This window comes from Sciurus vulgaris, assembly GCF_902686455.1.
Source record: "Sciurus vulgaris genome assembly, chromosome: 1".
NCBI lineage: Eukaryota > Metazoa > Chordata > Mammalia > Rodentia > Sciuridae > Sciurus > Sciurus vulgaris.
Genome location: NC_136461.1, coordinates 51,145,893 through 51,168,106, shown reverse-complemented (window position 1 = coordinate 51,168,106; position 22,214 = coordinate 51,145,893). Strand labels below are relative to the sequence as shown.

At 37.0% G+C, this 22,214-nt stretch overlaps 2 protein-coding genes across 2 annotated transcripts in view; both read left to right on the top strand.

Moving 5' to 3' along the window:
• The window catches only part of DOCK7 (dedicator of cytokinesis 7), a 225,563-nt gene that overhangs the window by 27,740 nt on the left and 175,609 nt on the right, over positions 1-22,214 (top strand). Inside the window, 2 exon segments of the mRNA XM_079103571.1 lie at positions 4,188-4,254; positions 5,675-5,824. Of these exon segments, the coding sequence (XP_078959697.1) occupies positions 4,188-4,254; positions 5,675-5,824 (217 nt within the window).
• Positions 10,977-12,861, top strand: LOC306653946 (dCTP pyrophosphatase 1-like). The gene is made up of 3 exons (XM_079127099.1): positions 10,977-11,239; positions 11,527-11,564; positions 11,716-12,861. Exons 1-3 carry the CDS (start codon positions 11,026-11,028, stop codon positions 12,082-12,084), a joined length of 621 nt encoding a protein of 206 aa, XP_078983225.1. The 5' UTR covers positions 10,977-11,025; the 3' UTR covers positions 12,085-12,861.

Sequence of the window (22,214 nt, the reverse complement as noted above, 5' to 3'; positions counted from 1 at the left end):
TTTTTGGGTACTAGGAATTGAACTCAGGGGCACTTGACCACTGAGCCACATCCCCAGCCTTATTTTGTATTTTATTTAGAAACAGTATCTCACTGAGTTGCTTAGCACCTTGCTAAAGCTGGCTTTGAACTTTTAATCTTTCTGCCTCTGCGTCCTGAGCCACTGGGGTTACAGGCATGCGCCACCACACCTGGCCTATAATCTTTCTTTCTTTCTTTTTTTTTTTAACAACTTTTCTGCAGTATACTTTATATATCACAAAATTTTTCCTTTAAAGTGTACAAATCAGTAGTATATACTCATAGTATTGTGCAACTATCTCTGCTGTCTTATTCTAGTACATATTCATCATCTCAAAGAAACTCTGTTGGTTAGCTTGGGCTACCATGTCAATACCATGACTAGGTGGCTTACTCAACAGAAATTTATTGTTACAGTTCTGGAGGCTGGAAGTTGGAACTTTAATAACCAGTGGGTTGGTTTTTTTGGTGAGGCCTTGCTTCCTGGCTTGCATATTGCTGTCTGTTCCTTATGTCTTCACATGCCTTTCTGTTTTTCATGCATGGAAGGAAAGGTCTCCGGTGTCTCCTTCTTTTATAAGGACACCAGTTCCATGGGATTAGTGTGCCATTTTAGGATTTCAGTTAATGTAAATTCCCTCCTCAACTACAGTTACTTTGGTGTTAAGGTTTTAACATAAATTCTAGGAGGATTATTAATGTCACCCCTGTTCCTTCTTCCCCTTAACCTCTGCCAATCACTAAGTAGCTTTCTGTTTCTTTGAGTTCACCTATGTGGATATTTCATGTAAATAGAAGTATACAATATATGGCCTTTTGTGTATAAACAACATCTTCACATAGTATAGTGTTTTCATGGTTCATCCCCATTGTACCATGTATCAGTAATTCATTCCTTTATAGTACTGAACATTATTCTACCGTATGGCTGTATCTCATTTTGTTTATCTGATTATCAGTTTGGAGGTATTTCCTCTTGAAAAAAAAAAAGCAACTTTACTGAGATACCATCTCTCTTAAGTAGTTTACCCATTGTTTGCCCAGTGTACGGTTACCAGTGAATTCACTTCATTCATTAACTATACAAGCTATTGGGTTTTTGTTATGTTCACAGGTCTGTGTAAATTTTAGTATAAGAAAATTAAGAATACCTTCATTACTGTGTGTGTGTGTGTGTGTGTGTGTGTGTGTATGCATGTGTTTGTGTGTGGTGTGTTGTATGTGACAAAAGTTAACTTGGCTACTACCTCACTCCATTTCCAAAAAGTTATTTACAGATTGAGAGAAGACCTAAAGCTGAAAGGTAAACAGTAAAGTTTCTAGAAAAATATATAAGGGTAGCTTCTTGAAAGGAAGGAATTCTTTAATATGATGTGGAAAGCACTACCCCTGGAGGAAAGTGTAAGAACCCAGAAACCACTCCAGACACAGGAACTCACATAAGAGGGTTTATTAAGCAAACAAGTGTCTCCCTGCAGGGTAAGAGAGAAAATGAGAGGAAAAGCGAGATAGCGTGCGCAAGAGAGAGTGTGAAAAGTGAGGAGGAGAGAGAAAGAAAGAGAGTAGGAGAGAGAAAGCATGAATGTGAGTAGAAGAGAGAGAAAATGGCAGGGAGCTATCCTTAAGCAGTCAAATTCTGCAGGCTAACAGGACCAAAAATGGAGAAGGATATTTGCAAGCTGACTGATGAACCAATTGCTAGATAGGATGTTCACAGACTGACAAGTAGTTGAGAGGTGGGGAAATGACTGCAGCGGAAAGGGCGGGGGAGTAGCTTTATATTAGAAAGCATTGATACTTTTTACTTCATTAAAACTGACTTTGTTCATCAAAAGACACAGAGTGTGAAAACAAGCCATAGAGGGGGGAGAAAATATTTCCATGCATACTCTGGACAGAGTGCTTATATTCAGAATACACAAAGAACTACCCACTGATGAAGATAAAGTTAAATAATAAATAGAAAAATGTATCAAAAGAAGGTATCTGGCTGGGCTTGTAACTCAGTGGTAGAGCATGTGTGAGGCACTGGATTCGATTCTCAGCACTGTTTACAAATAAATAAATAATAATAAAAGATCCATGGGGGGGGGGATCCATCGACAACTAAAAAAAAAAAAAAAAAAAAAAAAAATTAGAAAAAGAAGGCATCCGAATGGTCAATAAATATATGAAAGACATGTAGGAAAAAATCGAGTGAAATACTAGTTCCCTGCTGCAGTGACAGTATCAAGTGTAGAGTATGCAGAGTCGGTTTTGTAGAGGCTGACACATGTGGACAAGATCATCAGGTGTCCTTTTCTCTAATTTATTATTATTATTATTATTATTATTATTATTATTATTGTTATTATTAATTTATTTATTTTGTAGTACTGGGATTGAGCCCAGGAGTGCTCTAACACTGAGTAACATCTCCAGTCCTTTTTATAGTTTTATTTTGAGAGGGCAACTTGCTAAGTTGCTGAGGCTGATTGGGAAGTGGCAATCATCCTGCCTCCACCTCCTAAGTAGATGAGATTATAGGCATGTGCCCCTGCATCTGGCTAAGATTCCTTTGCGTTTAGTTTTTGGTTGGGTTTTATTAAGAGAGACATTGACAGAAAGTTAAAGGGTGGAAGAGAGTAGATCATGTGAGGTAGTCATTCCTCTCACTCTTCTCTGCTGAGTCACTTTGATTTGTTTCCTCCTTCCCTTCATAGTTTCTGTGAAGGGCCCTCTATTCAGCTATTTTTTGTTGTTGTTGTTTGGTTACCTCTTTTATGTTCTCTTTCAGCCCTGAGTTAGTGATGACTCCAACTGTTGCCAGCCCCAGAGAGTGGCACTCTGTGTTGTTTTCCCTAGATTATCCAAACCTTTGTAAATGGCCCTTTAGTAAACTCAGCCCTATGTGAATAAGTTGTCTGTCTCCTACAAGGACCTTGACTGATACTCTTCTTTTTTCTTTGAATATTGTTTTAGTTGTAGATGGACGCAATACCTTTATTTTACTTATTTGTTTTTATGTGGTGCTGAGGATTGAATCCAGTGCCTCACACGTGCCAGGCAAGCACTCTACTACTGAGCCACAACCCCAGCCCCATGACTGATACTCTTTTAATTAAAAAAAAAAAATGTAATACAGATTTATTATAACTTCAGCACTGTTGACATTTTTGTCTGGATTGTTCTTTGTTGTCACTGTCTACTCTGTACAATGTAGGATGTTTAATCACATAACTAGGCTTCTACTTGCTAAATGCCAGTAATAACTGCCCCTTTAGTTGTGATAATAAAAAGTGTCTCTAGCCATTGCCAGATGCCGCTTGGTGTCAAAATTGTCCTTTGTTGAGAACCAGTGCTCTCAAGTTTTAAGTGACTTCACATTACGTATTATTTCAATAAGTATATAATCAGTTTACTTTATGTAAGCAGTTATTCTTGAAAGAGAATTAAACATCTCAACTTAAGCATACAGTTAAAATAAATTTTGACATAGATATAAAATGGGAATTACTATACCAGCATTAAAAATAATAAGATTAATATTACTGACATGGAAATTTGCCCATAAAATGTTAGGTTAAAAAATAGCACACTACCAAATATGTATACCCTGACACTCTTTGTTTAAAAGAAAAGTGCATTTATACATAAAGAAGTTTGGATGGATTAGGTACTAAACCATTAATTATGGCTCTTTCCACATTGTAGAATTTTGGATGCTCTTGTTTTACTCTGAATGTTTTTATGTATTTTTAAAGTGTTTTGTATTGAATATATGATTTATAACCTGAAAAAGAAAGAGTAGGTCTTTAGTTTAAGTCTTTAAAAAATGAACATATTTATGTATATTTTAATTTATATGTTTATATATAAACAAAATTACAGGTTAGAAAGTGATTATTGATATAAAATGGACATAACATGCCATGAGGCTTTTAGAAAGTTAGAGATTAGTTGTAGCTGGAGAAATTAAGGAGGATAACATAGAGTAACTGATAATTGATTTAGACTGAAAGACAAGCATGGAAAAGTATATTTTAGGAAGAAGGTGTAGTATAGGCATAGGTACAGATATAGTACTGTGCAGTGTATTAAGATAATTTAGTTTTGGAATCAGAATTTTTCTTCAACTGTGTCTCCTATATGTATTTTAAAGTTATTTTATCCTTTCTCTTCATAAAGATTTGAGATTGAAATTGAACCCATTTTTGCAAGTTTGGCTTTATATGATGTCAAGGAAAAGAAAAAGGTAAGGTTATATAAATTCGACTGTAGCCATAATCGTAGGTTTCAGAAACCTGTTTTTAAGTGTTTTTTAGAAGGTGAGTAAGTTTTGGAAGAATTATTAAAATGTATCTCTTGAAAAATATATAGAAACTTATCAAAACGACTTAAGTCTTTTCTAATTATAAAATACTTTAGTTGAAAACTGGTTTGTTTCATTGAGAGTTTTAAAAGCAAGTAGCAGAAGCAGGTTTCTTTTAATTAAAGAAATGGACAATAAAAGAAAAGCATTTTAGGCAAATGGCATAGAAAAGATAAGAATGATAATAACTGGAATTTTGACATAATGTTCAACTTTTTACCAGCTAAAAGACTATGTATATTTTAAATGTTCTTTTTTTCAGTGCTGGAGATTGAACCCAGGGCCTTGCATATACTAGGCAAACACTCTAACATTGACCTACAACCCTGCCCTAAATATTCTATCATAAGTAATGCTCTTAGTTTTACTATTGTATCTTTATTACATGTAGAAAATTTCAGAAATACTCATACAGATTTCCTTAATTTTGCCTTTTGACTATACTAGAGATTGAACCCAGGACCTTGCACTTGGCTAGGCAAGTACACTACCACTGAGTCATATCATCAGCCCTTTTTATATTTCTTCTAGATAGGGTCTCACTAATTTTTGTTTTTTGTTGTTGTTAATTTTTTTTTTTCCTTTGGTAGTTGTAGATGGACAGAATGCCTTTATTTGTTTATTTTTATGTGGTGCTAAGCATCGAACCCAGTGCCTCACACATGCTAGGCAAGCACTCTGCCACTGAGCTACAGCCCCAGCCTGGGTTTCACTAATTCTTCAAATTGGCCTCAGACTTGCTATCCTCTTCCCTTAACTGTTCACATAGCTGGAATTACAAGTGTGCACACCACACTCAGCAGCATTTCTTAATTTAATATTATAATATTAAAGCATAATGTATAGTAGAAATCTAAAGAGCTGAAGCTCTGACTCCTGTGAACATATGACATAAGATGGATTTTTAAAGCAGAACTCTGCTCCAGCAACTTGTATTTGCTCAATTGAAACTGCTGATAGACTATTCATGTTGTTTTTTAAAACCCAGTTTGAAGTTATTCCTCTCAATGATAATTTCTTTGGATGTTTTTATTAGAGGTTATATTTTAAATCCAAAGAGTTTGCAATATGATTCTTTGGGATTATAGAATATTTAGAATATTATATTTTCCAAATATCTTATACTTTTCTTTTGCTTTGATTTAATGTAAACATTGGTCTCAGTAACATATAAGATAAACTATAGGTTAGAGTATAATGTCCTGATTAAGATCTGTAATATTTTAAGACTAGAAATGTGATTATTCTGACTTTTAAGAAAATGTACAGATTTTAAAATTTAACACGCCAATGTATTTTTTAGATTTCAGAAAACTTTTATTTCGACCTTAATTCTGAGCAGATGAAAGGATTGTTACGTCCGCATGTACCACCTGCTGCCATCACCACTCTGGCACGATCAGCTATTTTTTCTATAACTTACCCCTCCCAAGATGTTTTTCTTGTAATAAAGGTAAGAATAATGTTAAATGTATTTGTTTATTATATAATGTTTATTTACTTATTTCTTTAACAGTATTGCAAGCTTTTTAAGGGCAAAAATTTGACTTTTACTTATTTTTTTTCCCATCTTGATATTTCATAACACAATGTAGATATACACTTTGATGCTACCTTTCTTTTCTTTTCTTTTTTTTTTTTTTGGTACTGGGGATTGAACCCCACTGAGCCATATGCCAGACCTTTAAACATTTTATTTAGAGACAGGGTCTTTCTGAGTTGCTTAGGACCTAAGTTGCTGAGGCTGACTTTGAACTTGTGATCCTCCTGCCTCAGGCTCCTGAATTGCTGAGGTTACAGGCAAGAACCACTGCACCTGGTATACCTAGGTTTTCTTGAATGGAAACCTGTATTAGGGTTCTCTGACAAATGGAAGTGGATATAGTTTAAGGAATTGTCTCACATGATCATGGGAGTTAAGTCTGTAATTAATATGGCAGGCTGGCAAACTGAAAATTCAGGTAAAATTTGAGTTGATTTTCAACTCAAAATGAATCAAAGACCTAGGAAATCGACCAGAAACCATGCAACTCCTAGAAAAAAAACAGGGCCAACACTCTAGCATATAGGCACAAGCAGTGACTTTCTTAGTAGGACCCCTAATCTACTCAGGAAATAATTCCAAAAGTTTTTATAATTAGGATACTGTCAAATTAAAAAGCTTCTGTTATAGCAAAGGAAACAATTAGGAACATGAAGAGAGAAACTATAGAGTGGGAGAAAAATCTTTGCTAACTACTCTTCTGACAGAGGATTGATATCCAGAATATATAAAAAATTCAAAAATTTTATACCAAAAAATCAAATAATCCAATTAATAAATGGGCAAATGAATTAAACAGATACTTCTCAAAAGAATACAAGTGACCAACAAGTATATGAAAAAAATGTTCAACATCATTAGCAATTAGGGAAATGAAGATCAAAACTACACTGAGATTTCATCTCACACCAGTCAGAATGGCAGTTATCAAGAATCAAATAATACCTGGGTGAGATGGCACATGCCTATAATATCAGCAGCTCTGGAGGCTGAGGCAGGAGGATCACAGGCTCAAAGCCAGCCTTCAGTAATTTAGCAAGAAGCTACCTAGTGAGAACCAGTTTAAAAAAAAAAAAAAATCCAAACAATAATAAATGTTTGAGAGGTTATGGAGAAAAAGAACACTTTTATACTGTTGGTGGGATTGTAAATTAGTACAACCACTATGGGAATCAATGTGGAGGTTCTTTAAAAGACTAGTCATGTAACTACCATATGACCCACTTATGACACTCCTTGGTATTTATCCTAAAGAATTAAGGTCATCAGGGAGGAAAAGGGGAAATACTAGGAACTGAAGTAGAGCAAATTATATTCTATACCTTTATAATTATGTCAAAATGAATCCCAATGTTGTATATAACTAAAAAGAATCAACAAAAAGGAAAAATAAAGAATTAAAGTCATCATACTATAGTGATACCCATGCATACCCATGTTTATAGCAGCATAATTCACAATAGCCAAACTATGGAACCAGCTTAGGTATCCACCAGTGGATGAATGGATAAAGAAAGTGTGGTATATGTGCACAGTAGAGATTATTAAGCCACAAAGAAGAATGAAATTATGTCATTTTCAGGAAAATGGATGGAACTTGAGACCATTATGTTAAGTGAAGTAAGCCAAACTCAGAAGGTCAAGGGCAGTATGGAGGAAAAAGGAAAAGAAGGGTGTGTGTCGGGGGCAGATCTAGTGAAAATCAAAGGGAGATTAGTAGAGGAAAGGGACCAGTGGGTGGGGGTGGGGTGGAGTGTTGGAGAGTGATCTTGGCTAAATTATATTGTTATATTGTGTGCATGTGTGAATACATAGCACAAATGCTCTTATTGTGTACAACTATGATACACCAATAAAAAATGTGGAAAGAGAGGCAAAAAAGAGTTGATATGATTTTATTGTCTTTTTGAGTCCAAAGTCCATAGGACAGCAGACTGGAAACTCAGGCAGGATTTCCAGTTATAAAGAAAATTCCTTCTTTGGGAAAACTGACTTTGCTTGCACGCTCTTCAACTGCTTAGATTAGGCCCATAACAGAGAATAAACTGCTTTACTCCAAGTCTACTGCTTTAAATGTTAACCTCTAACAAAAAGGCTTCACAGCAACTTTAGACTGGTATTTGACCAAATAACTGGGCATCATACCTTAGCCAAATTGGCACATAAAATTAACCATCACAGGAGCTAGATTGTAATTTTGTCACTCAGTTTCTAAATCATATTAATACCTAAAGCTAAATCATGTCATGGAGCATTATGATTTGAGTGTCAGCTGATTAAGAATAAGGGTTACAAATTCTGAAGTCTAGAAGTTACTAAGCTACTTAGCTTTGTGTAACTTAAAGAATAATTTACTTTAATTTGACCTTGACTTGAAAGTAGCCTAAAATATATTCCTTAATCACTTTATCTTTATTTATATACAATTATCATAAAAAAGTAATGAATTTTATAATAAGGTTATAAAGTGGATTTTCATGAAATGAATTCTTTTTACCCACAGGAATAATGTCCTAATTTGTGGATACATTCCTGTGAATTCAGGTTAAAATAAATTTAATTACAATGAATAGTACTACAAGTAAAGATTTATGTTATATGAAAAATATGATGTACCCAGTTATTTTACATGGCAAAAGTGAGCTTGTAATATAGAGATAGATAATGGTTGAACTATTGGTGTAACAAGATTGTTGTCATCATGAGAATGAATGGCTTACAGAGCATTAAGTATAAAAAAATTGTATGTAAATGTGCAATATGAGGAAATAGGGACTTAAGTTATTGTACATTCATGTGATGTAATACTACAGCCATTAAAAACCACAATTTGGGCACAAGGCCCTGAGTTCGATCTCCAGTACCCAAAACAAAACAAAACAAAACAAAACAAAAAAAACACAATTTGGAAGAACTTTTAATGTTACAGAAATGTATGTGTGATATAATATTTAATGAAAAATCAGTATGGTACAAAACTTTTTATGTATAAAGACTTTTCAGAAAAAATAAGTGAAATAATTATTTAAATTTTAAAGGAAATGTATTTAGAAGATTTTATTTTTATCATTTGAGGCTTATCAGGATGTTTTTGTTTCTGTTTTTTAAATATTTTTTTAGTTGTTAATGAACCTTTATTTTATTTATTTATATGCAATGCTGAGAATTGAACCCAGTGCCTCACATATGGCTAGGCAAGCCCTCTACCACTAAACCACAACTCCCAGCCCTCTCTTTGTTTCTTGAGAGAAAAATTACCCTGGCATATGTATTGGATAGTTACTGCTGTAGAAGAACAAAAAGAGGGTGCTCCAGTGGGATACAACAGTAAATGTTTATTTAGTTCATATATCTGAGTTGTCTGCTGGTCATCTAATCTAAACTGTGCTCTTTTTAGATGGTTGTGTTCCTTCAGTGTCTGTAGGTTGACTGAGAGTCGGTTGATTTGGCTGGAGGTGTTCTTTGGATGTCTTCTTTTCTAGCAAGATATCTTGGCCAGAGCAGACACTGCCATGGTCATTGCAGCAGTGCCAAAGCAGACTCAGTTGCATAAGCACTTTTCAAGTCTTTGGTCACATGGTGTCAGCTAACATTCCACTGACCAAAAGCAGGTCACATAACAGCATGTGCTCGAGGAATGGGGATATATACTTGGTCCCATTATCTGGAGAAACTGCAGTGTCTTATAGCAAAGGGAAGGAAAAAAGAAGGGTGAAAAATTGGGACTATTAATGCAGTCCGTCGCTGTCTAGGATATTGGGATTCTGGTTCAGCTGGAATTACTGGTTCCTTGCTTATTTTTATGTTCCCTTTGTTAGTACAGTTACTTTCTGATAAATATGTGAAGGTATTATACCACTGTGTTTGTTTTTTTTTTTTTTTTATGTACACTTTCCATTTTGGTGAACAAATATACAAAACACATTGAAAGAAAACCACACATATGCAAAAATGTAAAACACTGAAAGAAAACCACAAATAGACAAAAATTTGGATTACAATAAGGAAATTTTCATGAAGTTCATTTAAAATAATTTTAATTAAATTTTTTTTGAAGTAAGACATAATTATAGAAGTTATAAATACATGACTTAATTAATTATCCCCAAATGAATACACTTTGTGACCAGCCAGCCAGGTTTAGAAATAAAACATTAGCAGAATCTCAGAAACCATTCCATTTACTGCTCCCTCCTTCTTCCAAAGTTTGTGCTTGGTATGAGCATTATCATTAATGGGACCAAAGTGTGATTAGTCCATGTTGTTGTATACCACAGTTTTAAAATTATTTTTCATTGCTTCATAGCATTTTATGGTCTGAATATATCACAATTTATCCATTTTATTGGTGATGATCATTTTGGTTCTTTTAAGTTTTTGTCTTCTACTGGTAATTCTGTGAATATTTTCAGTCTACAAAAATAGATATTTGTACTAGTTTCTAATTAATATATTCCTAAGAGTAGAAGGGCTGAGTCATAGAATGACTGTATATTGACTTTGGTAGATGCTACCAAACAAGTTTCCAAAGTCTCTGTGATAATTGCAATCCTACCAACAATGAATACAGTTTCAATTATTCCATTTAGTATTTATAATTTTAATTGAAATGCAAAGTACATTGAGTTCTGAATAGTATACATATTTGAGGAAAACAGCATGATGAATGCTTACACATGTAAACACTGCTGAGCCCAAGTTTTGTATGTTCATCATCCTGGAAGGTTCTCTTGTTTCTTTCTAGTGACTATCCCTCTCTTCCACCAGATAACTTGGACTTGGACTTCTTTCTCTGCCATTTAGCTTTTCCTCTTTTTGAATGTTATATAAATGACATCCATACACTATGCAGTCTTTAGTACCTGCGTTCTTCCAATATAGTATTTGTACAACTTTTTACCTATTATAAGTAATGCTGCTACAAATATTCTTCTACATGATATTTGGTGCAGATATGTTTATATTCCTGTTGTGAATATTGATATGTTACTGGAACATAGTGTATTTATATCTTCAGTTTTATTAGAAAAGAGCTAGGGGTCAGGGGCCCAGGCGGGCTCCAAGCGTGGCGCGGAGATCCTTGCGGTGCCGGCTGTAGCGGGTTACGCAGCATGTCTAGTCCCGGAGGTGATATGCAGGGGGACGCTAGGGGAAAGGGTGCTGCCGCCGCCGGCAAGTTCAGCTTCAGTCCGGAACCCACGCTGGAGGACATCCGGCGTCTCCATGCAGAGTTTGCTGCAGAGCGGGACTGGGACCAGTTCCACCAGCCTCGGAACCTCCTCCTTGCCTTGGTCGGGGAAGTTGGAGAGCTGGCAGAACTCTTTTGTTGATGGACCTTTATTTTATTCACTTATTTATATGCGGTGCTGAGACTCAAACCCAGTGCCTCACACATGCTAGGCACCTGCTCTACTACTGAGCCACAACCCCAGTCCCCTGACCACATTTGAGTGGTAGAAAGATCACTGTACCTGCAGGATGGATTGAATCACTGAGGGAATGGGACAGGAAGACTAGTGAGGAGGCTGAAAACCAAGCAACAGGTGGTGATGCCTAGAAGAAATGAGGGCAAGGAGTGAGGGCAGGCCATTCATTCATTACAGATTAATTAGTATCAGCCAATTTAGAATCAAGACATGAGCCAGGCACCGTGATACACACGTGTAATCCCAGCACCTTGGGAGGCTGAGGCAGGAGAATCACAAGTTCAAAGCTATCTTCAGCAATTTAGCAAAACCCTGTCTCAAAGAATGAATAAAGACTGGGAATTTGGCTCAATGATTAAGCACTCCTAAAAAAAGGAATCAAGACATATGGCTTTGAACAAGGCAGACGCACTTCACAATGGAAGAAGAAAGACTGACAATAATCAATGGAAGTCTGATGCAGAGCCTGGCCCCAAAGCCTGGCCCCTGAGAGAACGGGCAGCCCTTCAAGAGGAGCTTAGTGATGTCCTTATCTATCTGGTGGCATTAGCAGCCCGCTGCCATGTGGATCTGCCCCAAGCAGTGCTCTTGAAAATGGATACCAACCGACGACGTTACCCAGTTCATCTGTCACGTGGCTCAGCCCGCAAGTATACAGACTTGCCCCATGGGGCCATCTCTGAAGACCAGACTGTGGGGCCTGCAGACCTCACCCATGAGTCCACAAGCCAGACCTCAACATAGAAATGTGGGATCAGAACCTGCAACTCACTGAAAAGCAGAGGGTGACCTGGCTACAGAACTTATTCTGGTTCTTTCCTAATTGTCATGGGCCTGAGGGACCCATTGCCCAGTTTTTGAGGCCCAAGAGCCTCCAGAAGATAGCCTTCTGGTGTTTTCTCTCCCAATAAAACGGTTGGAGCAGCAACTTCTAGATTTTTCTGAAGTGGCCAGGGAGGCTATCAGCAGCACTGCAGAGGGGCATCAGGAGTGCCTGTGAGCCCAATCCCCGCAGTTCTCTACCTCCTATCTACAGGGCAGAGGTCCAGCTCCCAGCAAATTCCCAGTGAATTTCATGCAAGTCTCTTCCCCCTTCTGGACCTGTAGAGGAGACTGGAGGCTGTACAGTGTTGGTTATAGTTCATGTTCAGAGACTTATAGGCTAGATGATATTCATAATTTTACTTCATCTTTTACTTTTATCTTCTGTAAAATGAAAAAAATCATAGCCTGGCACATAGTTTAAATAACTGTTAATGTGTAGTTCTCTTTTGCCTTTTCAACTCAAAGCTTTCAGGGATTCTGAGCATGAAATCAGGGACACAAAGAGGACCAGGTCTCTGATGTAGAAGAGGAGGGAGCTTCCTCTTCTCTCAGGCTCCTTCTTAAAATTGAAGACCAGGTATCAATTAGGTCAATTTCTTGTTCTTTTCCAAGTAAATGACATTGTTAAGTATGTATGATTTATCCATTGTGTAACCTTGGGCATATCACTTTCCTTTGTGCTTCCTATGGCCTACCTCCCTCAAAAAAAAAAAAAAGAAAAGAGCTAGTTTCCCAGCATGATTAGTTCAAATTGTAGTCCCATCAGTAGTATTTCAGAATTTTAGTTGCTCCTATTCCTTCTTAATACTTGCTGTAATCATATTTTGTGCTATTGTATTTACAAGTTTCTATTTTTTTAGCCTGAAAAATTTTACTGGGGGAAAGTGAAACATTTCAGAGTAGTAAATGTTATATTAGTCACTTAATGTTATTTTGTGAGTTGTAATTTTTAAATTGGGATTTTCCATTTTGATATATTAACTAGAAATAAATTTGTAACTGCTTTAAAAACATTTTTAATTGCCAAAGTATAAATAACAGAATTTATCATCTTAACAATTTAGTATCATCTTAACAATTTTCAAATTGTTGCACAACCATCTCTGAAAGTTTTTTGTCTTGCAAAACTGAAACACTATACTCGTTAAATGACTCCCTGTTAGATGCTCTCCCCAGCCCTTGCCAACCACATTTTACTTTCTGTTTTTATTAATCTGACTACATTAGCTACCTCATATAAGTGAAATCATGCAGTATTTGTCATTTTGTGACTGGCTTATTTGACTTAACATGATGTTTTCAGGGTTCTTATAGGTTGTAATATATGTTAGGATTTTTTTTCTTTTTTAAAAAACAATAATTTTTCATTGTGAATATATATGAACATATATAAATATAGATATAGATTGCATTCTTAATCCATTCATCCAGTTTGATAGACACTTTGCTTCTACCTTACAGCCATAATGACTAATGCCATTGTGAGTATTGGTATATAAATATCTGTTTGAGTCCTTGCTTTCAGTTCTTTTGACTCTATACCTGGAAATAGAATTATTGGATTCTATATTAATTCTATTTTTAATTTTTGAGGAAACTCCATTTTGCTTTTCTTAGTGACTTTACCATTTTACATTTCTATCAATAGTACACAAGGGTTTCAGTTTCTCTACATCCTCACTTTTTTTTCTGTGTTGTTAGCTGCCATCCTGATGGATGTGAGATGATAATCTCATTGTGATTTGCATCTCTCTAATGTGTGATGTTGAGCATATTTTCATATGTTTGTTGACCATTTGTGTAAATTCTTTGGAAAAGTATCTGTCCAAGTTCTTTGCCTGTAGATTAATCAAGTTTTTGTTGTTGTTGAGTTGTAGGAGTTCTTTATATATTGTTGAAATTAACTTCTTGTCAGATGTATGCTGTGCAGATATTTTATCTCATTCTGTACATATTCTTTTCATTCTGTTTATTTTGTCCTTTGATATAGTAAATGTAAGTTTCAATGTTATCCAATTTATCTGTCTACTTGTACAGTTTGTGCTTTTTATGTCATATTTTAAGAACTTATTTCCAAGTACAATGTCATGAAGTTTTCCCCTGCGTTTTATAATTGAGGCTTTATGGTTTAAAGTCTGTTTTTTTTTTGGGGGGGGGGGTACAGGATTTCAACCCAGGGTGTATCCAGTCCTTTTTTAAGGGCTGAGCCATATCCCTACCCCTTTTCAAGTTTTTAAGATAGGGTCCTGCTAACTTGTTGAGGCTGGCTTTGAAGCTGCAATCCTCCTGCCTTAGCCTTCTGAGCCACTGGGATCACAGGTGTGTGCCACCATGCTTGGCTTGGTTTTAAATCTGATATTTAAGTCTTTGATCCATTTGACTTAATTTTTTATTATTGCTTTTGTATTACTTGATAGAAACTCCTTGGTAGAACAGAATTTGTTTTATCTACATAGGAGTAAGTGAAAGGGTATGGAGTTGTTAAGTATGCAGTGCTTTGAGAAAATATATTTTACAAATATATCAACTCATTTTCTGTTATGAAAAACAGGTTTTGTTCAAAATGCGCATAACATTGTCAGGGTAAATTCCACACTGTTTATTTTATGAAGCCATATAGTTAGTATCTGGCCACTGACAAACTTACTGACTTCATTACTATTTATATTCTATTACACTAAGTCCTCAAAAACACACTTATTCCCCATTCATACAGAGTGTGACATGTGTATATTTTATTGTGGTGTTGTTCTCTGACTTGCCTTATATGACAAAGTCATTGCAGATTTTCTTTTTTTGTTGTTAGTTTTATATTGGTACATAATAATAGTGGGATTCTCTGTGACATTTGTACATGCACAAGATGTAATTTGGCATTTTGACTTAATTTTGGGGTAAGGTAATTATGGTGTAAGGTAAGGTCCAGCTTTATTTGTTTACATTTGGATGTCCAGCTTTCTACAACGTTTGTTGAAAAAAATTATCTTTTCTCTATTGAGTGGTCTTGGTACTCTTGTCTAAAATCATTTGACCATATATATGAAGTGCATATCTGAACTTTCTATTTTATTCCATTGTCTGTCTTTATTCTAGTACCATATTGTTTTGATTACTCTGGCTTTGCGATAAATTTTCACACCTGCAAATGTGAGACCTTCAACTTGTTCTTTTTTATATTTCCCCTGAGTTTGTTTTGATGATTCAGGTTCTTTTGAAATTCCTTCTGATTATTAGGATGGATTTTCCTATTTCTGCAAAACACCTTATTGGAATTTTGATAGGGATTTCATTAACATTAGATTACTTTGGGTATTATTGGCATCCTAATGTTATTAAGTCTTTCAGTCCATATCCATGGAGTATCTTTCCATTTTTTTTTTTTTTTATGAGAAAGCAATTCCAATTTAATGGAAGAGAAGCTGAGAGATTCAAGATTAATGTTATCCACTATTAGCATGTAAAACTGAGGGAAAGATCAGTTAATTGTGCTCATAGAATTCTGCCCCCATGGGAGATGGAAGGGTCACTCCAAAGCCACTGATGGAAAGATGAAGAAAGATGGACCCTCAGAGCATGGGTTTCTGGCTAGAATTTGTTCCTTGCTCACTATGTCAATTTTTTTCCCAGTCCCCACAGGCTGATTCTCTAGGTTAACATGGTGATCATGTTTGCAGTAGTAGAGAAAGGAAGTGATGGGCTGAACCCAGTGGCAGTGTTGAAAAGCTTCCTGAATCACACGTGGCCTAGGCTTCTCCAGGGAAGATGGACAGAGGGAAAGGAGGTGCTGGCACCAAGGGAGGGCTTAGCATTGGGCTCTGGAAAGTTCAGAGTAGCTGGAGGCCCAGGTGGTGGGACACACCTGGATAGCAAAGAACTGCTGTGGCCATGAAAGTCTACAGTGCCCATACAAGGGACAGCAGTCCAAACCCCCTCATGCATAAGCAGATGGAGCCATATGGGGAATGACAAAGGGACTTGTCCTAATCTGTCTCTCATGTGGGACTGACCCAGCCCCATTAAGCCCATGGTGGGCAGCCTGGGGAGTGGTGGTCAAGGTAGCCCAGTGTTGGACAGGACACCATGGCAGACAGATCCCATCTGGTTTCTGAGGTGAAACCCTCTATCCCTCAAAGCCTTTGGACATGCACAGAATTGAAAGAGGTCTTGCTGGATGAGAATGTTGGAAAACTCCCTCTAGTGAGACTGGGCAGGGGTGGCAGGGTGGGGACTGCCTTGAGAAAGCAGCTGAGGCATGGATGGATTGGAATTTCCAGAGACTTCAGAGACGATGCCTGGTCTGATATGAACCATGATTCAATGCTCCGACTTGGGGCTAATTTGCCGAATGAGGTAGTTCCATCCTGACCTTTCTAGGCAAGGTTGGTCTGGGAAGACAGAAAACAGGCCTTCCCAAGACTCTTTATGGGGATAAAAAGTGGCCAAGAAAAGCTAGATTTGGGCTCCCAGAATACGATGAGAAAAATAGAGGGCTGTAAAGGATTCTAGGTGCAGACTGAGCTGATGGCGCCTTCTATTCATGAGTCTGATCCTGACATTGGCTTGGAGGCAGAGACGGCCCTCCCCTGATCTTCCAAAGCCCCTAAGGAGATAAAGGGACCAGTTGGAGGATGGGCCTTTGGGCACCCAAGGGCACAAGTGTGTGACGGCCACTCCTATGGAACTCAGCAGGGACCACAAAGTTCCAGCCTCAGTTTGTTCTCAGAGCAAGTTTGTTCTCAGGGGTTTGGGGGCTTCAGTCTTGGAGACAAGGGCAGGGTTGCAGGTCTGTCTTCTTGGCCTGGGAATATTTGGAATCCCCCAGCTGGGCCATCCAGATCACCCTTCTGGAATCTCCAGCTCTCTCCTCTCTCCTCAGTGGACAGGAGAGTGGTGGGAGGGCAGCTTCACCCAGCAGGAGACACCATCTCCTCTCCGTGGGACACCCAGCCCCTCTCCTGGGCAGGACCTCCAGGGCCACACAGGCGTGTCTAGATCTCCATGCTCACAGGGCGAATGTTGCCTGTTTTGTGTTCTATGACCCACAGCTCTCTGTCTTTGGCCGGGTCCATTTTTCGAAGCAATTGGTCCACGGGCTCAACTGTGCTTTGGTTGAACATGTCCGTCTTGTGCTGCAGCTGTGTGTACTGGCACAAATGTTGCTGGAACATCTCCACCCTCTTCACTTCCAGCCGCTCCAGCTCCAAAGTGGTGGTCACCATCTCTTCAAACCGCTTGGACTGGGCCTGGTTGTAGAGGTCCACACAGCGCATGAGGTCATCACCAGCCTGTGGACTTCCTCCGTGCCTTCTTGATGTCTTCCTCCGTCTTCTTGCTCAGCTTGATCTCCAGCTGCTGGGTCTTCATCTCCAGGTCTCTCTGCCGCTCTGTGAGGGTTTTCCAGGCCTTCTCCACCAATGCATAGCAGCTGGCGAGTTCCTTGCAGAGGTCAGTGATATGGTGGTCACGCTTTTTCATGTCTTTCTTGAAGTTCTCATGAAAGTTCATTAGGGGCTTCTCTACCTTGCTGTGAAGCTTGGCGGAGATTTGAGATGAACTTCTGCTTCATCTGCCAGGCTCTTCTTCACCTGAGCCCATGCTTCTCCCAGGGAGCCTTCCTCCTGTGCAGCCAAGGAGTTCTGAGAGAGCTTAGTCAAGTTCTTTGCATATTCTTCTTCAATCTTTATCCTCTCTCGGACGAATTCAGACATTTCTGTCTGCATTTGTTTGCCCTTCAGTTGCTTTTAGAGCAGCAGGTCGAACCCCGCCATGGTGCCATTGCCTTCATTGCCTTGGGGGGTCTTTCTTATCAGCCCAGAAGTAGTCACTGCATTGGCTTCAGCAGCTGCTGTTCAGGCATTGTGTCTGGGTGAGGGAATGTCATGGAATTTATCATCTTCTCTGTGTAGTCACCTTTCTTTTCTTATTTATTTATTCATTTATTTATTTGTTTGTTTATTTATTTTTTAGTTGGTGGAATTCATCATGAGATAAAAATTTTATTATGGTCTTCCAGAATGTGGAAGATACTTCCTAGCAATTTGGATATTGTTTCTTCATGAAAGTAACCTTTGAAAGTAAAATTAATAGCAAGCATTCAACTATGAGCAAAGATAAACTGACAAATCTAACTGTATGAACCTATTGAACATGAACATGAAAAATGATCATTTAAAAAATTTATTTTAGTTGTTGATGGACTTTTATTTTATTCATTTATTTATATGTGGTGCTGAGAATCGAACCCAGTGCCTCACACAGGCTGGGCAGGCACTCTACCACTGAACCACAACCCCAGCCCCCAAAAGATCATTTAAAATGAACTCTCTGAAAGATTTTCAGAAGTCAAAACGCAAAATAGAAATTACGGTGTGGCAGTCTACTATGTGTTTATAAATGTTGCCCTATTAAAAATTAATATAATTAGTATGTATTTTAATATCATACCTCTTTCTTCTTTTGGGGAGTGTAAGCAGGCATGGGCACTTTTTTGAAAATTAGAATTTTTAATTTATTTTTTCCACATTAAAAAGTTTTTTTTAGTGATATTACTTTTTTTTAATTCGTTTTTATTGTAAACGAATGGGATACATCTTGTTTCTTTGTTTGTACATGAAGTAGAGGCATACCATTTATGTAATCATACATTTACCCAGGGTAATAGTTTTTGATTCATTCTGTTATTTTTTCCCCTCCCCCCTCTTATCCCTCTACAGAGTCCCTCCTTCCTCCATTCTTGCCCCCTTCCTACCACCTATATGTGTCATCATCTGCTTATCAGTGAGATCATTTGGTTTTTTGAGATTGGCTTATCTCACTTAGCATGATATTCTCCAACTGCATCCATTTGCCTGCAAATACCATAACTTTATTATTCTTTATGGCTGAGTAATATTCCATAATATATATATATTCCATGATTGATATATATCAATATATATATGTGATATATACATATATATATATATATATATATATATATATATATATATCTCAGTTTCTTTATCCATTCATCAATTGAGGGGCATCTAGGTTGGTTCCACAATCTGGCTATTGTGAATTGAGCAGCTATGAACATTGATGCGGCTGTATCTCTGTAGTATGCTGATTTGAAGTCCTTTGGGTATAGGCTGAGGACTATAGGGTATAGCTGGGTCAAATGGTGGTTCCATTCCAAGTTTTCTAAGGAATCTCCACACTGCTTTCCAGAGTGGCTGCACTAATTTGCAGCCTCACCAGCAATGTATGAGTGTACCTTTTTCCCCACATCCTCTCCAACACCTATTGTTGCTTGTATTCTTGATAATCGCCATTCTAATTGGGTGAGATGGTAGTTTTGATTTGCATTTCTCTTATTACTAGAGATGTTGAACATTTTTTCATATGTTTGTTGATTGCTTGTAGATCTTCTGTGAAGTGTCTGTTCATTTCCTTAGCCCATTTGTTGATTGGGTTATTTATATTCTTTGTGTAGTTTTTTGAGTTCTTTGTATATTCTGGGAATTAGTGCTCTATCTGAAGTATGAGTGGCAAAGATTTTCTCCCATTCTGTAGGCTCTCTCTTTACATTGCTGATAGTTTCCTTTGCTGAGAGAAAGCTATTTAGTTTGAATCTGTCCCAGTTATTGATTCTTGCTTTTATTTCTTGAGCTATTGGAGTCCTGTTAAGGAGGTCTGATCCTAAGCTGACATTTTGAAGATTTGGACCTACTTTTTCTTCTGTAAGATGCAGGGTCTCTGGTCGGATTTCAAGGTCCTTTAAACATTTTGAGTTGAGTTTGTGCAGGGTGAGAGATCGGGGTTTAGTTTCATTCTGTTGCATATGGATTTCCAATTTTCCCAGCACCATTTGTTGAAGAGGCTATCTTTTCTCCATTGCATATTTTTGGCACCTTTGTCTAGTATGAGAAAATTGTATTTATTTGGGTTTGTGTCCATGTCCTCTATTCTGTACCAGTGATCTACCTGTCTGTTTTGGTGCTAGTACCATGCCATTTTTGTTACTATTGCTTTGTAGTATAGTTGAAGGTCTGGTATTGTGATACCCCCGCTTCACTCTTCCTGCTAAGGATTGCTTTAGCTACTCTGGGTTTCTTATTCTTCCAGATGAATTTCATAATTGCTTGCTCTATTTCTGTAAGGTACGTCATTGGGATTTTAATTGGAATTGCATTGAATCTGTATAGCACTTTAGGTAGTATGGCCATTTTGACAATATTAATTCTTCCTATCCAAGATCATGGGAGATTTTTCCATCTTCTAAGGTTTTCTTTAATTTCTTTCTTTAGTGTTGTGTAGTTCTCATCGTAGAGGTCTTTCACCTCTTTTGTTAGAATGATTCCCAAGTATTTTATTTTTTTCAAAGCTATTGTGAATGGGGGAGTTTTCCTAACTTCTCTTTCTGAGGATTCATTACTTATGTATAAAAATGCATTGGATTTATGAGCATTGATCTTGTAACCTGCTACTTTACTGAATTCACTTATGAGTTCTAAAAGTTTTCTGGTCGAATTTCCTGGTTCCTCTAAGTATATAATCATATCATCAGCAACTAGGGATAGTTTGAGTTCTTCTTTTCCTATTCGTATTCCTTTAATTTCTTTGGTCTGTCTAATTGCTCTGGCTAGCGTTTCAAGGATGATGTTGAATAGAAGTGGTGAAAGGGGGCAACCCTGTCTTGTACCAGTTTTTAGGGGGAATGCTTTCAGTTTTTCACCATGTAGAATGATATTAGTCATGGGCTTAGCATAAATGGCCTTTACAATGTTAAGGAATGTTCCCACTATCCCTATTTTTTCCAGTGTTTTGAGCATGAAAGGATGATGTATTTTATCAAATGCTTTCTCTGCATCTATTGAAATAATCATGCAATTCTTGACTTTAAGTCTGTTGATATGGTCAATTACATTTATTGATTTCCGGATGTTGAACCAACCTTGCATCCCTGGGATAAAACCCACTTGATCGTGGTGCACTATCTTTTTAATATATTTTTGTATGCGATTTGCTAAGATTTTGTTGAGAATTTTTGCATCAATGTTCATTAAGGATATTGGTCTGAAATTTTCTTTCCTCGATGTGTCTCTGTCTGGTTTTTGTATCAGGGTAATATTGGCTTCATAGAATGAGTTTGGGAGGGTTCTCTCCTCTTCTATTTCATGGAATACTTTGAGAAGTATTGGAATGAGCTCTTCTTTAAAGGTTTTGTAGAACTCTGCTGAGAACCCATCTGGTCCCGGACTTTTCTTTGTTGGTAGGCTTTGGATGACTTCTTCTATTTCATTACTTGAAATTAATCTATTTAAATTGTGTATGTCCTCCTGGTTCAGTTTAGTTAATTCATATGTCTCTAGAAAGCTGTTGATGTCTTCGAGATTTTCTATTTTGTTGGAATATAGATTTTCAAAATAGCTTCTAATTATGTTTTGTATTTCAATCGTGTCTGTTGTGATATTTCCTTGTTCTTTCTGAATTTTAGTAATTTGGGTTTTCTCTCTTCTTCTGTTAGTGTGGCTAAGGGTTTATCAATTTTATTTTTTCAAAGAACCAACTATTTTGTCAATTTTTTCTATTGTTTCTTTTGTTTCAATTTCATTGATTTCAGCTCTGATTTTAACTATTTCCTGTCTTCTGCTACTTCTGGTGTTGGTTGTTCTGTCTTGTTTTTCTAGGGCTTTGAGCAGTAGTGTCAGGTCGTTTATTTGTTGATTTTTTCTTCTTTTATTGAATGTGCTCCATGAAATAAATTTTCCTCTAAGAACTGCTTTCATAGTGTCCCAGAGATTTTGATGTGTTGTTTCTTTGTTCTCATTTACCTCTAAGAATTTTTTAATTTCCTTCCTGATATCTTCTGTTATCCATTTATCATACAATAGCGTATTATTTAATCTCCAGGTGTTGGAGTAGTTTCTGTTTTTTACTCTGTCATTTATTTCTAATTTCAATCCATTATGATCTGATAGAATACAAGGTATTATATCTATCTTCTTTTTTTTCTCAAAGATTATTTATTAGCTGTTCTCACCCACGATGAAAAGAAATTAAAAAGTAAA

Excerpts from the sequence above, each read along its gene's own strand:
- LOC306653946 (XM_079127099.1), top strand. The coding sequence starts at position 11,026 with ATGTCTAGTCCCGGAGGTGATATGCAGGGGGACGCTAGGGGAAAGGGT. Across the intron at positions 11,240-11,526 it reads AGAGCTGGCAGAACTCTTTT|TATCAGCCAATTTAGAATCA; the intron begins GTTGATGGACCT and ends CAGATTAATTAG. Across the intron at positions 11,565-11,715 it reads CAAGACATGAGCCAGGCACC|GAATCAAGACATATGGCTTT; the intron begins GTGATACACACG and ends TCCTAAAAAAAG.